Source organism: Mesoplodon bidens (assembly GCF_964165515.1).
Source record: "Mesoplodon bidens genome assembly, chromosome: 1".
Lineage (NCBI taxonomy): Eukaryota > Metazoa > Chordata > Mammalia > Artiodactyla > Ziphiidae > Mesoplodon > Mesoplodon bidens.
This window is the reverse complement of record NC_138176.1, coordinates 224712278-224728760: the sequence shown is the minus strand read 5'-3', so window position 1 is coordinate 224728760 and position 16483 is coordinate 224712278. Positions and strand designations below refer to the sequence as shown.

The window sequence follows — 16483 nt, the reverse complement described above, 5'->3', positions numbered from 1 at the left end:
TGCTAATCTGCTCTCTCCCACTCTAGCCCATCATCTCCTGTTGGTAACCTCTGACTCTCAGTGGCCCTCAATGTATGTATTCATGTATCACCAAATCCTACTTTATACATCTCTAGATTAAAACCCTAAGGCAAGATCACAGAAAAACTCCATAGCTTATGGAATATGGCTCAGAAGGACCAGTTTTCTTTTACACAGTGAGGCAAAAGGTGAAAGTTAGTATATTGTAGCTAAAAAGAGTGTTTGAAAGCATTTTAAAGTATAATGTGAGAGTCTTCTCAGTTTCACTTCTCCTTTTAATGACTTGAGAACTGCAATGAAGTTAATAGCTTTTGCTTGTGATTTAAAGATTTAAATATTTTATGTAAAAACAGGACATTTGGGGTATCTTAATTAGTGTCCATGTCCATACAAGCCCACAGGGAAATAGAACATCATATCGATTTTATGAAAGAGTTGAATCTTACAGGCAGAAGGCATCTGTGAAGTCACTGACTGGGCTTCTCCAATCCTGGAATGTTGGGGCTGGCGTGGGTGGGAGTGATGGGGAGGTTCTACGGGGAGAGGCTCTGAGACCCTATTTGGTCAGAACAGCCAGGCTTTCATCTGTTGTCCTCATTAAGTTCCTAGAGTTTCTTCAAACAAAGGTTGAAGCTGCTCTTCTAAAATTGTATGTCTATTTTAAATCCTTCACTTATGGACAAGGTGGTGGAATTAATTCAGTGAGGTTAGGCAGTTTGGAAGAGGTCACATACTACCAAGGCAGAATCAGGACTGAAATCCAAGTTTGCTCTCTCTGTAGTGCTCCGAGACTCTGATGTTTGCGTCAGCTGCGGTAATATCCTAATGATTCAATTATGTCCTCTTCCTTCCCACTTCCTGACTCTGAGAAATATATTAATCCGAGTTAATTAGAGAATCAGAGAGGGGTTTCGTGCCAGGAAAGGAGTGTTACTCCATGTGCTTCCCGCTGTTGAATGCGTCCCCAGGATCCCAGCTTATCTGATATTAATGGTCATGAATTCATAGAGTATTTTCTTTCCAACTCATCTTATGGCCCTCTGACTAATTTGGTTCATAATTTTAATTATGCAATTATGAATTTTTTATTTTCCTACCGTCTGGTATACCATTTTATCCAATATATTGACCTTGTTATATTGGATCTAGTTAGGACTTTTTCTTGTTTTCTTTGCCTGTTCTTCTTAACTCTTTTCTCATTCCTCTTGTTTGCTGCCAGCATATCGGATGTCTCGTCAGAGGGTGGCTAGGAGAGGGAGGATGAGGAGAAGCAGATTTGAAGTTAAAATGTAGAAGACTGATGGATTGGATATGATAGGTAAAAATATAGGAGGAATCAAAGTTTTATGACTTAAGCAACTGGGTGGATATAGGTACAATTTCTAATATAGAGAAGTGGCGGAGAGAGTCAACATGTGATGGACAGCTAGGAGGATTTGGATGGAGGGCAAGTGGGGAGAAGATTTGGGGTAGAAAATGAAGATTTGCTCCCGTTCACCCATATATCAACTGGTGAAACTGTCCATCTAGATCCCTATCCCATGACCTGTTTCTCCGAGTCCTGCTGAATACCATAGGGCAGTTTCTCACCACCAGGATACTTAATTATACAGGATATCATGATAAAGACATAAGATTTATCTTTGGAAGGACAAGCTTTGGAAGGGGAAGCTAAGATGATAAGGTAGGAAAATACTGTTTTTACTTCTGTTTGCCTTATATCCATGTAGGAATGGAATTAGAAATCCGCTGCATCCCTGTAACCTGATTTAGGGAAGCCTTAAGTTGCATCTTCTGAAGGAGAAGTGGTGAAAGGACTTTTTCACAAATATGCTCAAGGAGACATGGGAAGGTGGGGCATCCCTGTCTAGCATGTTGTTGCCATAGTTACTCATTTCACAAATATTTATTTATTTACCAGGTTTATTGAGAAATAATTGACATGCATCACTCTATATGTTTAAGGCATATAACATAATGGTTTGGTTTGCGTACACTGTGAAATGATTACCACAATAGGTTCTGCTGACATCCTTCTTCTTGTATAGATACAATAAAAAGAGAAGAAAGAAAAAAAGAAAAAAAGGAAAAAAATTATCTTGTGATGAGAACTTTCAGGGTTTACTCTCATAACAACTTTCCTATACATCATACAGCAGTGTTAGCTGTAGTCATCATATTGTGCATGAAATCCCTAGTACTTATTTATTTATAATTAGAAGTTTGTACCTTTTGACCACCTTCATCAAATCCCCCTGTCCCACTCCTCCCACCACCCCCAGCACCTGGTAACCACAAGTCTGATCTATTTTTCTGTGAGTTTTTTGTTTGTTTTAAATTTCATTTATAAATGAGATCACACAGTATTTCTCTTTCTGTGTCTGACTTGTTTCACTTAGCATAATGCCTTTAACGTCCATCCATGCCACAAATGGTTTCTTACTTTTTTTTGGTTTCTTAGTTTTTTATGGCTCAATAAAATTTCTTTGTGTATATATATATATATATATATATATATATATATATATATATATGCTAAAACTTCTTTATCCATTCATTCATTGATGGACACTTAGGTTGCTTCCATGTGTAGGCTATTGTAAATAATGCTGCTGTTAACATGGGGGTGCAGATACCTTTTTTGTTCTCCAAACTATTTTTCCATAGTGGCTGTACCAATTTACAATCCCACCAACCGTGTACAGAGGTCCCCTTTTCTCCACATCCATACCAGTATTTGATAGATCTTATATTTATGATGATGGCCATTCTAACAAGTGTGAGGTGATATTTCATTGTGGTTTTAGTTTGCATTTCCCTAATGACTAGTGATGTTGCACATCTTTTTATGTATTTGTTGGCCTTTTGTATATCTTCTTTGGGGAAATGTCTGTTTAGGCCCTTTGCCCATTTTTAAATAGAGTTATTTGTTTTTTTGCTGCTGAGTTGTATGAATTCTTTGTATATTTTGGATATTAACCTCTTATCAGATATATGGTTTGCAAATATTTTTTCCCATTCTGTAAGTAAGGGACGTTTCAAATATTTTTTGAAATCCTTCTACATGCCAGGTCCTGTTCAAGGCCCTGGGAATACAGCAGGGAAAAAAAACAAAGCCCTTGCCTTTATGTAAGTTAAATTCCAGAACGCTAATTATTTCAGTACGCTGTTCAAAAACTTTGTTGCCCATTTCAGCAGCATAAGATTTAGCCCTTTGCTTAAATCAAACAGACTCACTATTTGCTGTCCCCCAAGCCACACATGTTCTCACTTCCTTGCGTTTGTGCTCATTCTCTCACCTGCCTGCTTCTCTGTTCCTCTAAGTGGACCAACCTGACCCACTCAGGACTGGTATTCAGTACCACAGGGGTGTGCTGGTCAGTATCCAGTTCTAACTGGTTGATGCTTGTGCTGAACCAGTTACTCAACATTTCACTGTTACCCCTGCACCCACCCTTCCAGGTGTAGCTCAGTCTCTTGAGAGCCTTTCCTAGGTCCTTCCTCAGTCTTCAGTGACCTCATCTTCATTTGAATTCATGGTACCCATGGGTTTATACCACTTATTTCACAAAGCTTTCAGAGTTTCTTAGGACATCTGATGTACAGTTGTTTGCATTTTATTTAAAAATTTGACTTAGGCTTTTGTCTTTTCTTCCAAAATAGATGGCATGCTCCTTGCACAACTGAGACATTAAATATGTACTTCTTAATTGATCAGTGCATCAGGAGGCACTCAGCATCCTGTAACTGTCTGCTGGGGACCTAAAGTGGAGAGGGACCCTATCTGCTGATATTCTGCGTCACTGTGCTTATCTTTAAGCAATTCCATCCTCCGGGGCTTTCTTCCACCCCCAGCTCCTATCTCAGAGTCGTCCCCCATCACTTCGGGTTTGCAGGGGCATTACCATGCCAGCACCCCTTAGGATGCTTGGCTAGTTTTCTGCATTAAAAGGACAGTGGGATATCTTGCTTGTCAACCAATTTAATGCAGACTGACACTCCTGGCACGCTGAATTAAGGTGGAGGAGCCAACTGCCTCAGAGAAGAGTCCATTTCTATGGAGATTAAAACAAGAAAATGACAGAGCACAGATACCTTTGTTTTCTTTTTATATTTAAAAGGAAAGAAGACAGTAGTTAAGCCAGAGCAGAAGATGAGTTTTGATTGTTAATTGCTAAGGGAAGTTCAGTATTTTAATTTATCCCAGTCATTTGTAGAACTAGGCAGGTTAGGTACATATTCTGTGTTCTTTCCCATGATATAAGGCTGACAATGTGAGAATTAATCCGTTTTGGATGTTCCAGATTTGTTATTTTAAAACTATAACTGCGGTAGTCTTTCCCCTCTGGGTAGGAGCTGAGGAAAAGTGTTGTCGCCTTTTATCTAAGAGCATGTGATTACAGAGTCGTGACTTCCATAGGGCAAAGATGGTTTACAGATTTACTCAAATAATCCCTAAATTATTTAACAGGTCTCAAATACTTCACCACACTTTGATGGTCTAGTCAACTAACTGAACAATTATACTTAAAGTTTTAAAACAAGAGTCTCCATAAAGCATTTAATATTCCTATTTCTAATTATAAAGCCACGTGAGCACAAACTAGTACGTGTTGGTGTAACTGACTTTCTGGCTGTAGGGACAGCATTTGATACATCTTGGATAATCCTTTGGAAGTAAATGATAATTTCAAATGTAGGAAGAATGGCTTAGCTCAATCAACCCATTCATCAGCCCTTTATTGAGCATCCAGAATGTGATGCACTGAGCTGGGAACCATGAAGTTCAAAGAACAAGGCAACTCCAACTGAACATTTAAATCTTTTGGGAAGTGTCATGAATTGTAGATGTCTAGGCCCCACTCTAGACTTGGTGTATTTTTAGCATTCCCCACCCTCTCTCCAGGCATTTGTAATCCTGGGTTGGGTACCTCTGGTGTAAAGTATAGTTTGGTACAAGGCAGTAGGGGTCTAATTGGGAATATTGAACTTCTATTTACATCCATCACTCTGCCTTTTTAGTTCCTTACACAGAAGCATATGATACATTTCAAGTGAGAGGCATGGACAACATAACTACTGAGTTTAAGGGAGGAACAGATCTTGGAGGCTGGAGATAGGATTTGAATCTATGCTTTAAGGATGGGTAGGATATAAATAAACATAGATGTGAGAACAGGACATTCTGAGTGGAAGACTGGCATAAACCTGAGCTCAAGTGTGTAAGCTTAAGGTGAGAATGTGTAAGGTATATGCCAAGTATTAATTGGATATTGGAAAATTGTGAGAAATCAGATGGACCTTCACAGGGACTTGGCCCCAAAGATCTGGCTTTGAGTTCTGTACCTGCCACTGAGTTACTGCTTACACTGACAAGGTATTTCACTTCTCTGAGCTCCAGTTGCCACATCTGGTGAAAGTGGGACAAGAGTTCTTATGGGATTGTTTAGAACCAGTAAGGTAATATGTATACAAGGGCTTGATAAACCCAATGCTAGCTGTTGTTATTATTGTCTTTTGGAGGGGAAGGCATTGAAGGTATTAGAGCAGAGTAGTGATGTATTAAAATTTTTAATCATGAATAAGTAAAAGAAATAGCTAAAAATAAGTATTCATTATCACTGAGTTACTTTATGTCATTGTGTTTAGGGACTTGGAACCCTGCCTTCAAAAGAGAAGGTTCCCCTAACTGCCCACCATGGCTGCGGAGGCTGGGCCGGACCAAGCAGAAAGTGAGTATCAGTGCTTACCTAACAGCTCAGCACACAGTGCATGATGCTCCAGTGGCTTTGAGGAAACTCTCCTGTTAGTTACTAACTCTCAGAGTGCTAACTCTATTGGCAAACCTGCAAGAACCCACCTCATTCCCTTTATTTAAGTATAACCAACTTTTGAGAGATATAGAGCAACTTTTGACTTAATGTGCTGTCCGATACGGTATGCAGTAGTCACATATGGCTATTTAGGGCTTGAAATGTGGCTAGTGAAACTAAGGAACTGAGTATTTAATTTTAATTCATTTTACTTTCAATATGAAACCTGATAATTCAGTTATTGGAAAACTTTTAAGCATACTTGGAGCAACTTGGGCATGTGAATCTATTTTTTCAAGTGGACATTTTATAAATACAGCTAAAGTATTTCTGATAAAAATTTGGCATCTGAATTGAGATGTCTGTAAGTGCAAAATACGTACAGGATTTTGAAGATAGAACGAAAAAAGGAATGTAAAATATCGTGTTAATTTCTAATATTGTTTAATATTGAAATGATAATGTTTGGATATATTTTGTTTAAATAAAACATTCTATAATTATTATATGTTATTAACATTAATTTCACCTCTTTTCACTTTTAAAAATGTAACTACCAGAAAGTTTAAAATTACAAATGGGGCACACAGTATACTTGGTTTAGAGCTGCTCTAGACTTGGCAACACTTCAAGTAATCTTGAATTTAGGCTTAGGTAGCATGATTGAGAGACATTTAGTACTGTATGTAGAGCTGGAATCATTAAGATTTTCTGTCCTGCTACCTCCCCTTGGCTCTTGTGACCCCAGGCAGTATATGATACATTCCAGCTGACTTCTGTCCAGGGCTACAAATAGAGTGCACTGTGGATTACATTAACTCTCTTCCTATTTGGATAGTACAGCACCTTTTTTCAAGATGGAAAGGGCAGAAAGGGAGGAAGATCCAGGAAGTGGAGGAGGAATGTTCTCTAGCTTCATTTTGCCTTTGGGTCATGCCCATAATTACTTAAATTATACTTGAAGTCTTGCATCTATGAGCTTGGAATTCCCCTACATCTTCTTAGCAACCTACCACCAGTCTGAGAAATATTGCCATAGAGATTTTGGGGGGGGCGGGTACATTGTAAAATCTCCCTGAGGTACTTAGGTAACGTATTAATCATATATTGTTGCAAAGAGAATAAGACATTTTGCTTAAGAAGAATAAAATTGGGGAAGTGAGGAAAATTGTATCTATAAGAGACAACAGAATGCCTTTAAGTTGGAACTTAGAAGTTGGGTCCTAATGCAGTGTGTGTTGTGAAAAAAATTGTTGAATGTAGATTTTAGGAGATGATAGCCATATGCTACTTGAAATTTGGGTTTTGCTTGGTTTTAAAATTCTTTCTGAAAAGAAATTAGAAATACATTTTTTTTCTTCACTTGTAAGTAATGGAATTGCATATAAACTATTTTATTTGAGGTCTTTCTCAAAGAGCATCTATTCACTTTCTAGCTTCTACAACTCTTTGCATGAGAATAAATTAAAGGCTCTTAGTTGTAGCTTCCCTCTCCTGCTTCTCCTCTCTAAGTTTCTCTGGTCCCCTAACCCTTCATTTGTTTTTTAGTGGTTTGGTGTGTGTTTGTTATTTTTAGCTAAGGAATTTTTTTCCTACAAAATAAAACTTAGGAAGAGTTCAAATATGTAAAACAGATAAGGTCTAAGCTGCTCTCATTGAAGAAAAGCCTCCAAGGCAGTGAAATTGATAAGACAGTTTTAAAACCACTGCCTGAATCTGGATTTGATTCACTGTGTTATTTCTCTTGGGATATTTTCTGTTTTAAATCTTATCTCTAATAATATAGTGGAAAGCCTTATATCTTTAAAGGGAAATTCATACATTAGTGAGCTGGCAGTAGGGGGTGTTGGTGATTTATTTTGGCCTGTGTCACAGTATTTTACTGAATGTCATGGCATTTATTTACAATTTTATTTTCTGACGTTAGGCTCTAAGCACATGGAAGGTTGGGGTACAAAGTTGTCTTATTTATTTCAGCACATTTAACACCAAAACAGCATCTAGCACTAGTAGGTGCTTAACAAATGTATGCTGAACTGAGTCTCATTGAACGTGAAGTAGTGCTTTTTTAACACCTGTGAAATTAGGCATTTAGGCACTAAGTCTGACTGTATAAGCAAGGGAGGCCTTAGCCACGTGGCCATACATATTTGTTCAGGATATCTTCTTAGTAAGTTGTTGCAAAGTCTCTGAAGAATGCAGCCCGTTTGTAGGAAGAATGGGAGCCCTGTGATTAAGGGCAGTTATTTTTGTTATGGTTGTAAAAAACAGGTTTGTTAGTCCCCAGGTCTTTTTGGATGCAGAAAAGACTTGTTTAATGATTACAATCAAGAGATGGCCAGTGGCTCATTTGCTGTCATAGTTTCCATAATTAGATCTTCTTCTGGTGTCTTCACTTCAGAGATTTACTAGAGCAATTATATAGAATCTATAAGGCATTGAGAGAAATCTGAAGTTTTTTGAACTGTTAATCATAATAGCATTAAACTGATGATATATGAAGAGTGAGTTTTAAAAAAATATATAAAATAAATGTAAGAAAATCTTTTAGGCTAGTGAAATCACTTGGTATTAGAGATTCATTTTTCCCCCCATGGGAATGTTAATATTTGTACTCATGTTTTAGATAAGTTTAATATGACTATTTCAACCTCTTCATGAACTTTATCATAAAATATTTGTTATTGCTTATAATGATTTTTTATTGCATTTTGGGGATTTAGCAACTTGAAGAATCCAAAATATGAAGAGATTTTATTATTTGCAAACCTATTAATTAATTAGTCTTGAGTATAAAGAACTATAATAAGACCAGATTCTTTCAAACTAATTTAGAAAGTTGAAATTTATCTTTGTGCTATTGAAGAAATGAGGATTGATTAATGAAATTAATTATATAAACACTGTTGGGTAGATGTTTAGCCCAATGATAGTAATACAGCTGTAACTACAGTAATAATAATTGCTCACATTTATTGAAAGCTTATTATGTGCCAGGCTCTGTGCTAAGTGCTTTGTAACCAAGTCCAATGTAACCCTCAAGACAGTTCTGTGCAAGATGTATTATTATTATCATCTTCATTTTACAAATGAGAAAATGAAGGCTTAAGGACAATAAAATATGGTTCATGAACAAATTGGAATTCAGAGCTAAACAGTATGACTCAGGAATGAGAGCTCTTAAAAATCATTTTATATGCTGTGGATATGTATTTGCAAATAAACAAAACCTTAATTATAGATTTTTTAACAGAGAAGGAGGAGACCTTGAGGACTTCTTAATAACTGAAGTTATAATGTGCACTTGAACATATAAAAGCTGCATGCTTACATACTTACCCTGTTGTGAACAAAGAAACAGAAGCCTCAAACATTATTAACTGGATGAATTTTTAACATCAAAGTTGTTTAATTTCTTGTAATTTTAGAGTTCATTTGTTGAATATATACATATCCTTGGATATTATAAAAATAAAGAACACACTCTGTCTTTGCCTTTTCTAAGGCATTGAGATATGAGTTATCTGTGATACCTTGAAAATTTAACTCTTTGGTTCCAAGGCTAATTTTTAGTTACGAGAGAAAATCAGAACAGCTGCCTCAGTATCTTAAATGACAGTGGGGGCTCAGGACTGCTGACTTGGTGTCTATGCATCCATGTCTTCAGTGGAACCATTTCTAGGTCTGTGTGAAATCATTCTCTTCTGGTGCTGGCTGCCTTTCTCTGCCCTTTTAAGAAAATTTCAGGCCTTGTTCTTGAGGATGGTGAATATCAGGCACACTGGTCAACGAAGAGCCCAGCTAGAAAGAAGATGTTACCTTGGGAATTTAAACTCCTCTGTCAAAGGCTAATTTTTTGGTTAGGAAGGGGAAAATCAGAACGGCTCCATCAACACATTACATTATAATGGGGCAAAGGATTGCTGGCTTGAAATGAAGGTGTCTTAGTCCATTCAGGATGCCATAACAAAATGTCATAATGTGGGTGGCTTATAAACAACAGAAATTTATTTCTCATAGTTCTGGAGGCTGGGAAGTCCAAGATCATGGCATCAGCAGATTTATTGACTGGTGAAGGCCTGCCTCCTCACTAATAGGCTCACATGGTAGAAGGGACTATCTAGCTCTCTGGGGTCTCTTTTATAAGGGCACTAATCTCAATCATGAGGCTCCACCCTCATGGCCTAATCACGTACCAAAGGCCCCACCTCTTAATACCATCACATTGGGCATTAGGTTTCAACATATGAATTTTGGGCAGACACATATATTCTGTCCGCAGTAGAAAATGTCAGTGAAATAGGAGTACTCCACTAAGGTGACCAGCCAAACCTCAAAGGAACCTCCAGAACTCACAAGGAGTGCATGACATTAGGAAAAGCAGCAGATGTGTTAAAAACAAAAAACAAAAAACAGCAAGCAACTCAGAAGACCAGCACCTTGTGGGTTCCCAGCCCAGCTGACTTTAGAAGGCACTTGGGCTCCCTGTGTCTCAGAGCTTTCCCTGCAAATGAAGACTAGATTATCTCTAAGGTCTTGCTTGGAATGAAGATGCAATGGCTTTTGTGAAGGTACATTTTCACCAAAACCTAATGACTTAATCATTTCATATATTAATAAATGATATTGTTTGTCATGTGTATGACACATGGCAATATTGTAATTATAAGTAATTGTAAGGGAGGTTTGATTAGTCAGAAGAAGAGAAATAACGGAGGAAAGATTGTCATGAGAGGAGAAAAAAAGAGGACAGTGTGTGGAGCCACACCTTGGAATACGTCACTGCCTTTCCTCTGGGAACTAAGTGGTCTGGTTAGAAGCCCCCTCGAAGTAGATGTAGATTTTAGTTGAAACTTGGTGAAAGAGACAGTTTAAATCCCTGAACTCCTGTCTCTTCCATGTGAGGACAGTGCATCTTATGGCTTTGAATGGTAAACTTTGTATGAACCATTTTATGACTCACATGTGGTTTTGTGCTCTGATGTATTCATAGAATATGTACACTTTTTCAGAAGCGTGTGTGTGAAGTCTTGACAACTACTTTTGGAAATAAGAAAAAAAAATCCATCAATCATTGTCCTTAGAAGTACATAGACAGCCCTGAATGTGGGCAGATACAGTGGCAAATGTGGGAGAACAGGGAGATTCGATTTTGGTAATGACTTTACAGCACTGTCCATAGGTACAAGTGGAAGGAAGGGAGAAGAAAGAGAGCAAGAGGAGATGCTCTTTCTAGAATAACTGCAGAGTGACAATCTCATCCCAATGATGGCTTAGTAGATGCTTGCTCTCCTAACCCAGCACTTTTAAGATGGGTTAGAGCCCAGTTGTTCCATTCATTGCTAGGGTCTCCCCCAGGTTCAGTCCTCAGGATGTCATTGCCCCAAAGTAACAGTGGCCTGTTGCCCACTAGTCTACCTGGGAAAAACAAGGGGGAATTTTGTGAAGGAATGAAGAGTTTGCCTCAATGTTTCATTATGAATTTTCAAACATATAGCAAGCTTGAAAGAATTTTGAATCAACACCCAAATATCTACAACCCGGTGCTCACCATTAATATTTTACTGAATTTGATTTATCGCATATTCATCCATCAATCAACATACATATCATTAGTCAGAATTCAGTATTTGTTTATAGTTTTTCTTTTTTGATGTACAGTGTACTACAATGAAATCTTAGGTGTATATTCATTGAGTTATGATAATATACCTGTGTAATCTACTGTGTATCAAGACATAAAACATTGTCATCTCCCCCAGAAATTTCCTTCATGTCCCTTCTCAGTCAGTCCATGAAGATCACTGTTCTGGCTTTTTTTCTCCTATATATTAGCTTTATTTACACTAGAACATAAGTGGAACCATTGCTTTTTTGTGTAAGGATGCTTACTTGACATAATGTTTTTGAGATTCATTCATGTTGTCGTGTATGTCAGTAGTTTGATTCTTTTTTTTGCGGTACGCAGGCCTCTCACTGTTGTGGCCTCTCCCGTTGTGGAGCACAGGCTCCGGGCACGCAGGCTCAGTGGCCATGGCTCACGGGCCCAGCCGCTCCGCAGCATGTGGGATCTTCCCGGACCGGGGCACGAACCCATGTCCCCTGCATCGGCAGGCGGACTCTCAACCACTGCGCCACCAGGGAAGCCCCTGATTCTTTTTTGTTGCTGAGTAGTACTTCATTGTATGAGGATATCACAGTTTGTTTACTGTTCTCTTGTTGATACCCATCTGAGCTCTTTACAGTTTGGAGTTATTATGAATATACCTGCTGTGAGCATTCTTATAGAAGTCTTTTGTAAGTATAATGTTTCATTCTCTTTGGTAAAAACCTAGGAGTGGGATTGCTCAGTCACAGGGAAGGTATATATTAGGTTTTATAAGAAATTGCCATAGCTTTTCCAAACTGGTTATCCTATTTTATATTTCCACCAATGACACATGCGGGATCCAGTAGCTCCACTGTCTCACCAACATTGGCTGTTTTCAGTCTTTTTAATTTTAGCCATTCTTGTGGGCATATGGTGGTATCTGCTGTAGTCTGAATGTTTGTGTCCCCCTAAAATTCATATATTGAAATCCTAATGCCCAATGTGATGATGGTATTAGGGGCTGAGGCCTTTGGAAGGTGATCAGGTCATGAGGGTGGAACCCTCACAAATGGGATTAGTGCTGGTGTAAAAGAGGCCCCACAGACCTTCCTACTCCCCTCCACTATGTGAGGATACAACTAGACATCTATGACCAGGAAGAGGGCCCTCACCCGACCATGCTGACACCTTGATATTGGACTTCCAGCCTCCAGAACTGAGATAAATAATTTTTTTGTTGTTTATAACCTACCCAGTCTGTGGTATTTTGTTATACCAACCCAAACAGACTAAGATAGTATCTTATTGTAGTTTTGATTTGCATGAAGATGGAGTTTTTAATGACTTAAAATTTGAGTAAGTGAAAAGAAGAGAGAGAAAATCTTGATCCCAAGGGTACTAAAGGAGGTGTAATTATAGAAATGGGGAGCATACAGGCAAGACTGAAAAGCTAATTTGATAAGTAATATATTTAAATTTTACTGAGTCCAGGTTAGGAAGAGAAAGCCAAGAAACTTAAAAACGTCAGAATCAGCTAATAATAAAGGAAATATATAAGTAGGAAATCTTCGACGAGACTAAATGAAGATGATGTATTCTATGTACACGCTATAGAATTCTATACATAGATCTGGGTAAAATGAATAAGAATCTTAGGAAAATATAGATGAGAGACGAGTTATCATTATAGTGTTACCCACTTGTAGGTACGTATATTTTTATTTCAATGCTATTCCTACTTAATAAACCTTTTGAATTTTATTATGCAGTTATAATTTTATCAAGTTGTAACGTAAATATTCTTGAAGAAATGTACAGCCATGTTAATTAGTCATCAGGTATAGAAAACACGGATAGACTTACTAATAATTTTTGTGTCCAAATCATGGTGTGTCTTCTGTATTTAAAGAACTTTCAGAACTAAAGGAGATATCAATTTTGTGTGTTTTCTTTGGTCTCCCTGGACTTTAATAATTTAGGATAATCTACTTAACACTCTGACCATTGTAAGCTAATTTTTTTAAAGTAAAATATTACATTAAAGGAACATTACATTAACTTCCTTTGCATTCACTTAAAACAGCCACTTATAAAATTTTCTTTTTATAACATCCTGCAAATTCATAACTCTCCAAATTTCAATTTCATAGTTTTGCCATTTTTGGTTAAGAAAGTACATTAACTACATTTAAAAAAATAAACTATTTCTCTGTTTCTATTTTAGGTCCTATATTAGAGATCCCCAAGCAAGATTTTTTTCAAGAAGCAAAAAGTCTCATTGCCCAGCACTATAAGAAAATAAATGAGGTTAGTGCTTTGCATTTATCTAACACTGTATTTTTCAGGAAACTAATAGCAATTTTTATATATTACAATAATTGATCCAAATGATTGCATGAACCCTAATAGATTTTGAATAGAAGAGAAAATGAAATCCTTACTAGCTATAAAAATTGGTTTCAGATTACATTTAAAATTTAAAAATTTTTACATTTAAAAATTTAAAAAGATTTTTCAGCTCTACAGCTTATTTAATTACATATATTTTAAGTTTGCACATTCAATTTAATTTTTTTTTTTTTTTTTTTTTTTTTTTTTTTGTGGTACGCGGGCCTCTCACCGCTGTGGCCTCCCCTGTTGTGGAGCACAGGCTCCGGATGCGCAGGCTCAGCGGCCATGGCTCACAGGCCCAGCTGCTCCACGGCATGTGGGATCTTCCCGGACCGGGGCACGAACCCGTGTCCCCTGCATCGGCAGGCGGACTCTCAACCACTGCGCCACCAGGGAAGCCCTCAATTTAATTTTTAATTTTTCCTGTTGATGAATTATAACAAGTTTTTGGATTAAATATCTCAAGTAAATATCCCTCTCTAAACACTGTTAGGCAAAGCTAAACTAGAAAATATACTGTGAGATGCGTCTCTCTTCTGCCACCTGCATGACATGCTTACCTGTATCTTCTCCCACATCATTTTGTATTAGGACTGTTTACTAGTCTAATAGCTCCTTGAGGGCAGTAACTGTCTTTTTTTGAATGTTGCATCTCTAGCAGTAAGCCTTGTATCTGGCTCAATAAATAATTGCTTAATGGCATGGATTTGGAAGGTGAGAAGGAATGAAAGGGAAAGGGGTGGCAAAGAGGCAGGAGGGTGGGTACAGGGTGAAATTTTGGAGGAGAGCGTCTACAGAGGAGATGGGTAATTTAGGGAGTAGCTGCTGTTGTGACAGTGGGCCTTTGGGGAGACAGGTGAGGGCAGGCGACTTAGGATGGTTTTCTGTGTGTCACACTATTCTTCTCCATTTTGAATACTTTAAAAAAAAAACCCAGAATTTTAACTAAACATTTTTCCATGCTTACTGGGAGGGGGAAGAGGATTATAATTTTTACATGTGTTTCTTTTGAATGGTCCTCTAGGCTGAGACTGACCATAGGTGGTTTTAATCTTGTAATCAACATTGTTAACTTTGCTTAACTAACTTTTGCCTCTAATCAATTAAAAGTATTTGATTTCACTAGTAGGCATGTGAGATAAAAAGTTCACTGTCTTCACAGTTAGATAGCTGTGCCTTAGAACCTTGACCTATTTTTAGAATTTTATCTAATAATAACAGCATAATATTCTACCTTTGGTTGCTTGGTAAAATGTAATACTAGTGTACTAAAACCTCCTTATTGGCATCTTCTATTATATTTTTGGCTGTGTCAGGTCTTAGTCGCGGCATGGGGGATCTTTCCTTGTAGCGGGTGGGCTTCTCTCTTGCTGTGGCACGCGGGTTTTCTCTTCTCTAGTTGTGGTGTGCAGGCTCCAGGGCGCATGGGCTCTGTAGTTTGCGGCCCGCAGGCTCTCTAGTTGAGGCGCAGGTTCAGTAGTTGTGGGGCATGGGCTTAGTTGCCCCGCGGCATGTGGGACCTTAGTTCCCCAGCCAGGGATTGAACCCGTGTCCTCTGCACTGGAAGGCGAATTCTTTACCACTGGACCACCAGGGAAGTCCCCTTATTGTCATCTTGAGTTGGCAACAGCTTGAATCTGTCTAAATGTTTTCTTGTGGGGAGGAGGAGAGCGGTAGCTCTATCTGTGGGCCAGAGAATTACTAGACTAAAACAATTATAATTGTTTGGATAATTGCCTGTCAGAGACCCGGGACTGTATTATTTTTCTGTTGCTCAAAGTCAAAATTAATAAGCAATTAAGTGATTGAAAGGATCTAAAATACATATCCAATTAGTAATATTCTTTTTTTGAGAATCTACCTCCATGTATGAGCAGTTATTTCTGGTTCAACAGGGAGTTTTGGGGACGTTAGCATTTTTTAGACATTTGAAGATTCTCCAAAGATGGTTGAAAATAAATTCTTATATGTCTGTTTGAAAACTTCTATTTTAAAATGGACTTTAAAGCTGTATTAGAAAATATCACATTTGAGGAAAAAATTATTATTTTAAAATTCATATATTTTTTAAGTTGAATGTAACCCTCATGCTTGTTAAGGGCTTTTGGAGAACTATAAAGGATAACATCTACTTTATCTGATTATTGTCATGTGCTTTAAGTAAATCTTATACAGTAAGGTACTTTGTAAAATATATTTAGTGGATATAATTTTATTAATTTATTAACAAAATTTATTACATAATTTTTTATACAGTTAATATTAAAATTAAATTTTATTAAATTTATTTTTGTTTTGTTCCTAGAATAAAGTTCCAAGTACTTCTATAAATGTCTTTAGAAATAAACATCAGAAACCGAAATCTAGCAAATTCATACCTTTGGAGATCAAAAAAAAGGAAACACTCGATACAGTCCAAGAACTTCAGGCAGCATACAAAATGATTTGTTTTCCCAAAGACTGTTCCAAAAGTGGACATTCTGAGGAGGCTCCATCACGAACTTCTTTCAAGGAGCCACACATTTTCAATGTAAAAAATAAATACAAGGGGTCTATAGATCTAATTGTGAAAGGTAAGTTTTTGGTGGAGCAAAGACATTTAGCAAGCCAGCAGGCAAAACTGTTTGCTTATGGTGTGCTTGTAATGGAATTTCCTTGTTCAAACAAA

At 37.5% G+C, this 16483-nt stretch overlaps 1 protein-coding gene across 1 annotated transcript in view; it reads left to right on the top strand.

Moving 5' to 3' along the window:
* Positions 1–13150: 13150 nt before the first annotated feature.
* The window catches only part of IQCM (IQ motif containing M), a gene marked incomplete at both ends in the record, with an annotated part of 364405 nt that continues 361072 nt past the window's right edge, over positions 13151–16483 (top strand). The window contains 3 exons of the mRNA XM_081217168.1: positions 13151–13211; positions 13649–13731; positions 16121–16388. Of these exons, the coding sequence (XP_081073294.1) occupies positions 13151–13211; positions 13649–13731; positions 16121–16388 (412 nt within the window). The remainder of the gene's footprint in view (positions 13212–13648; positions 13732–16120; positions 16389–16483) is intronic.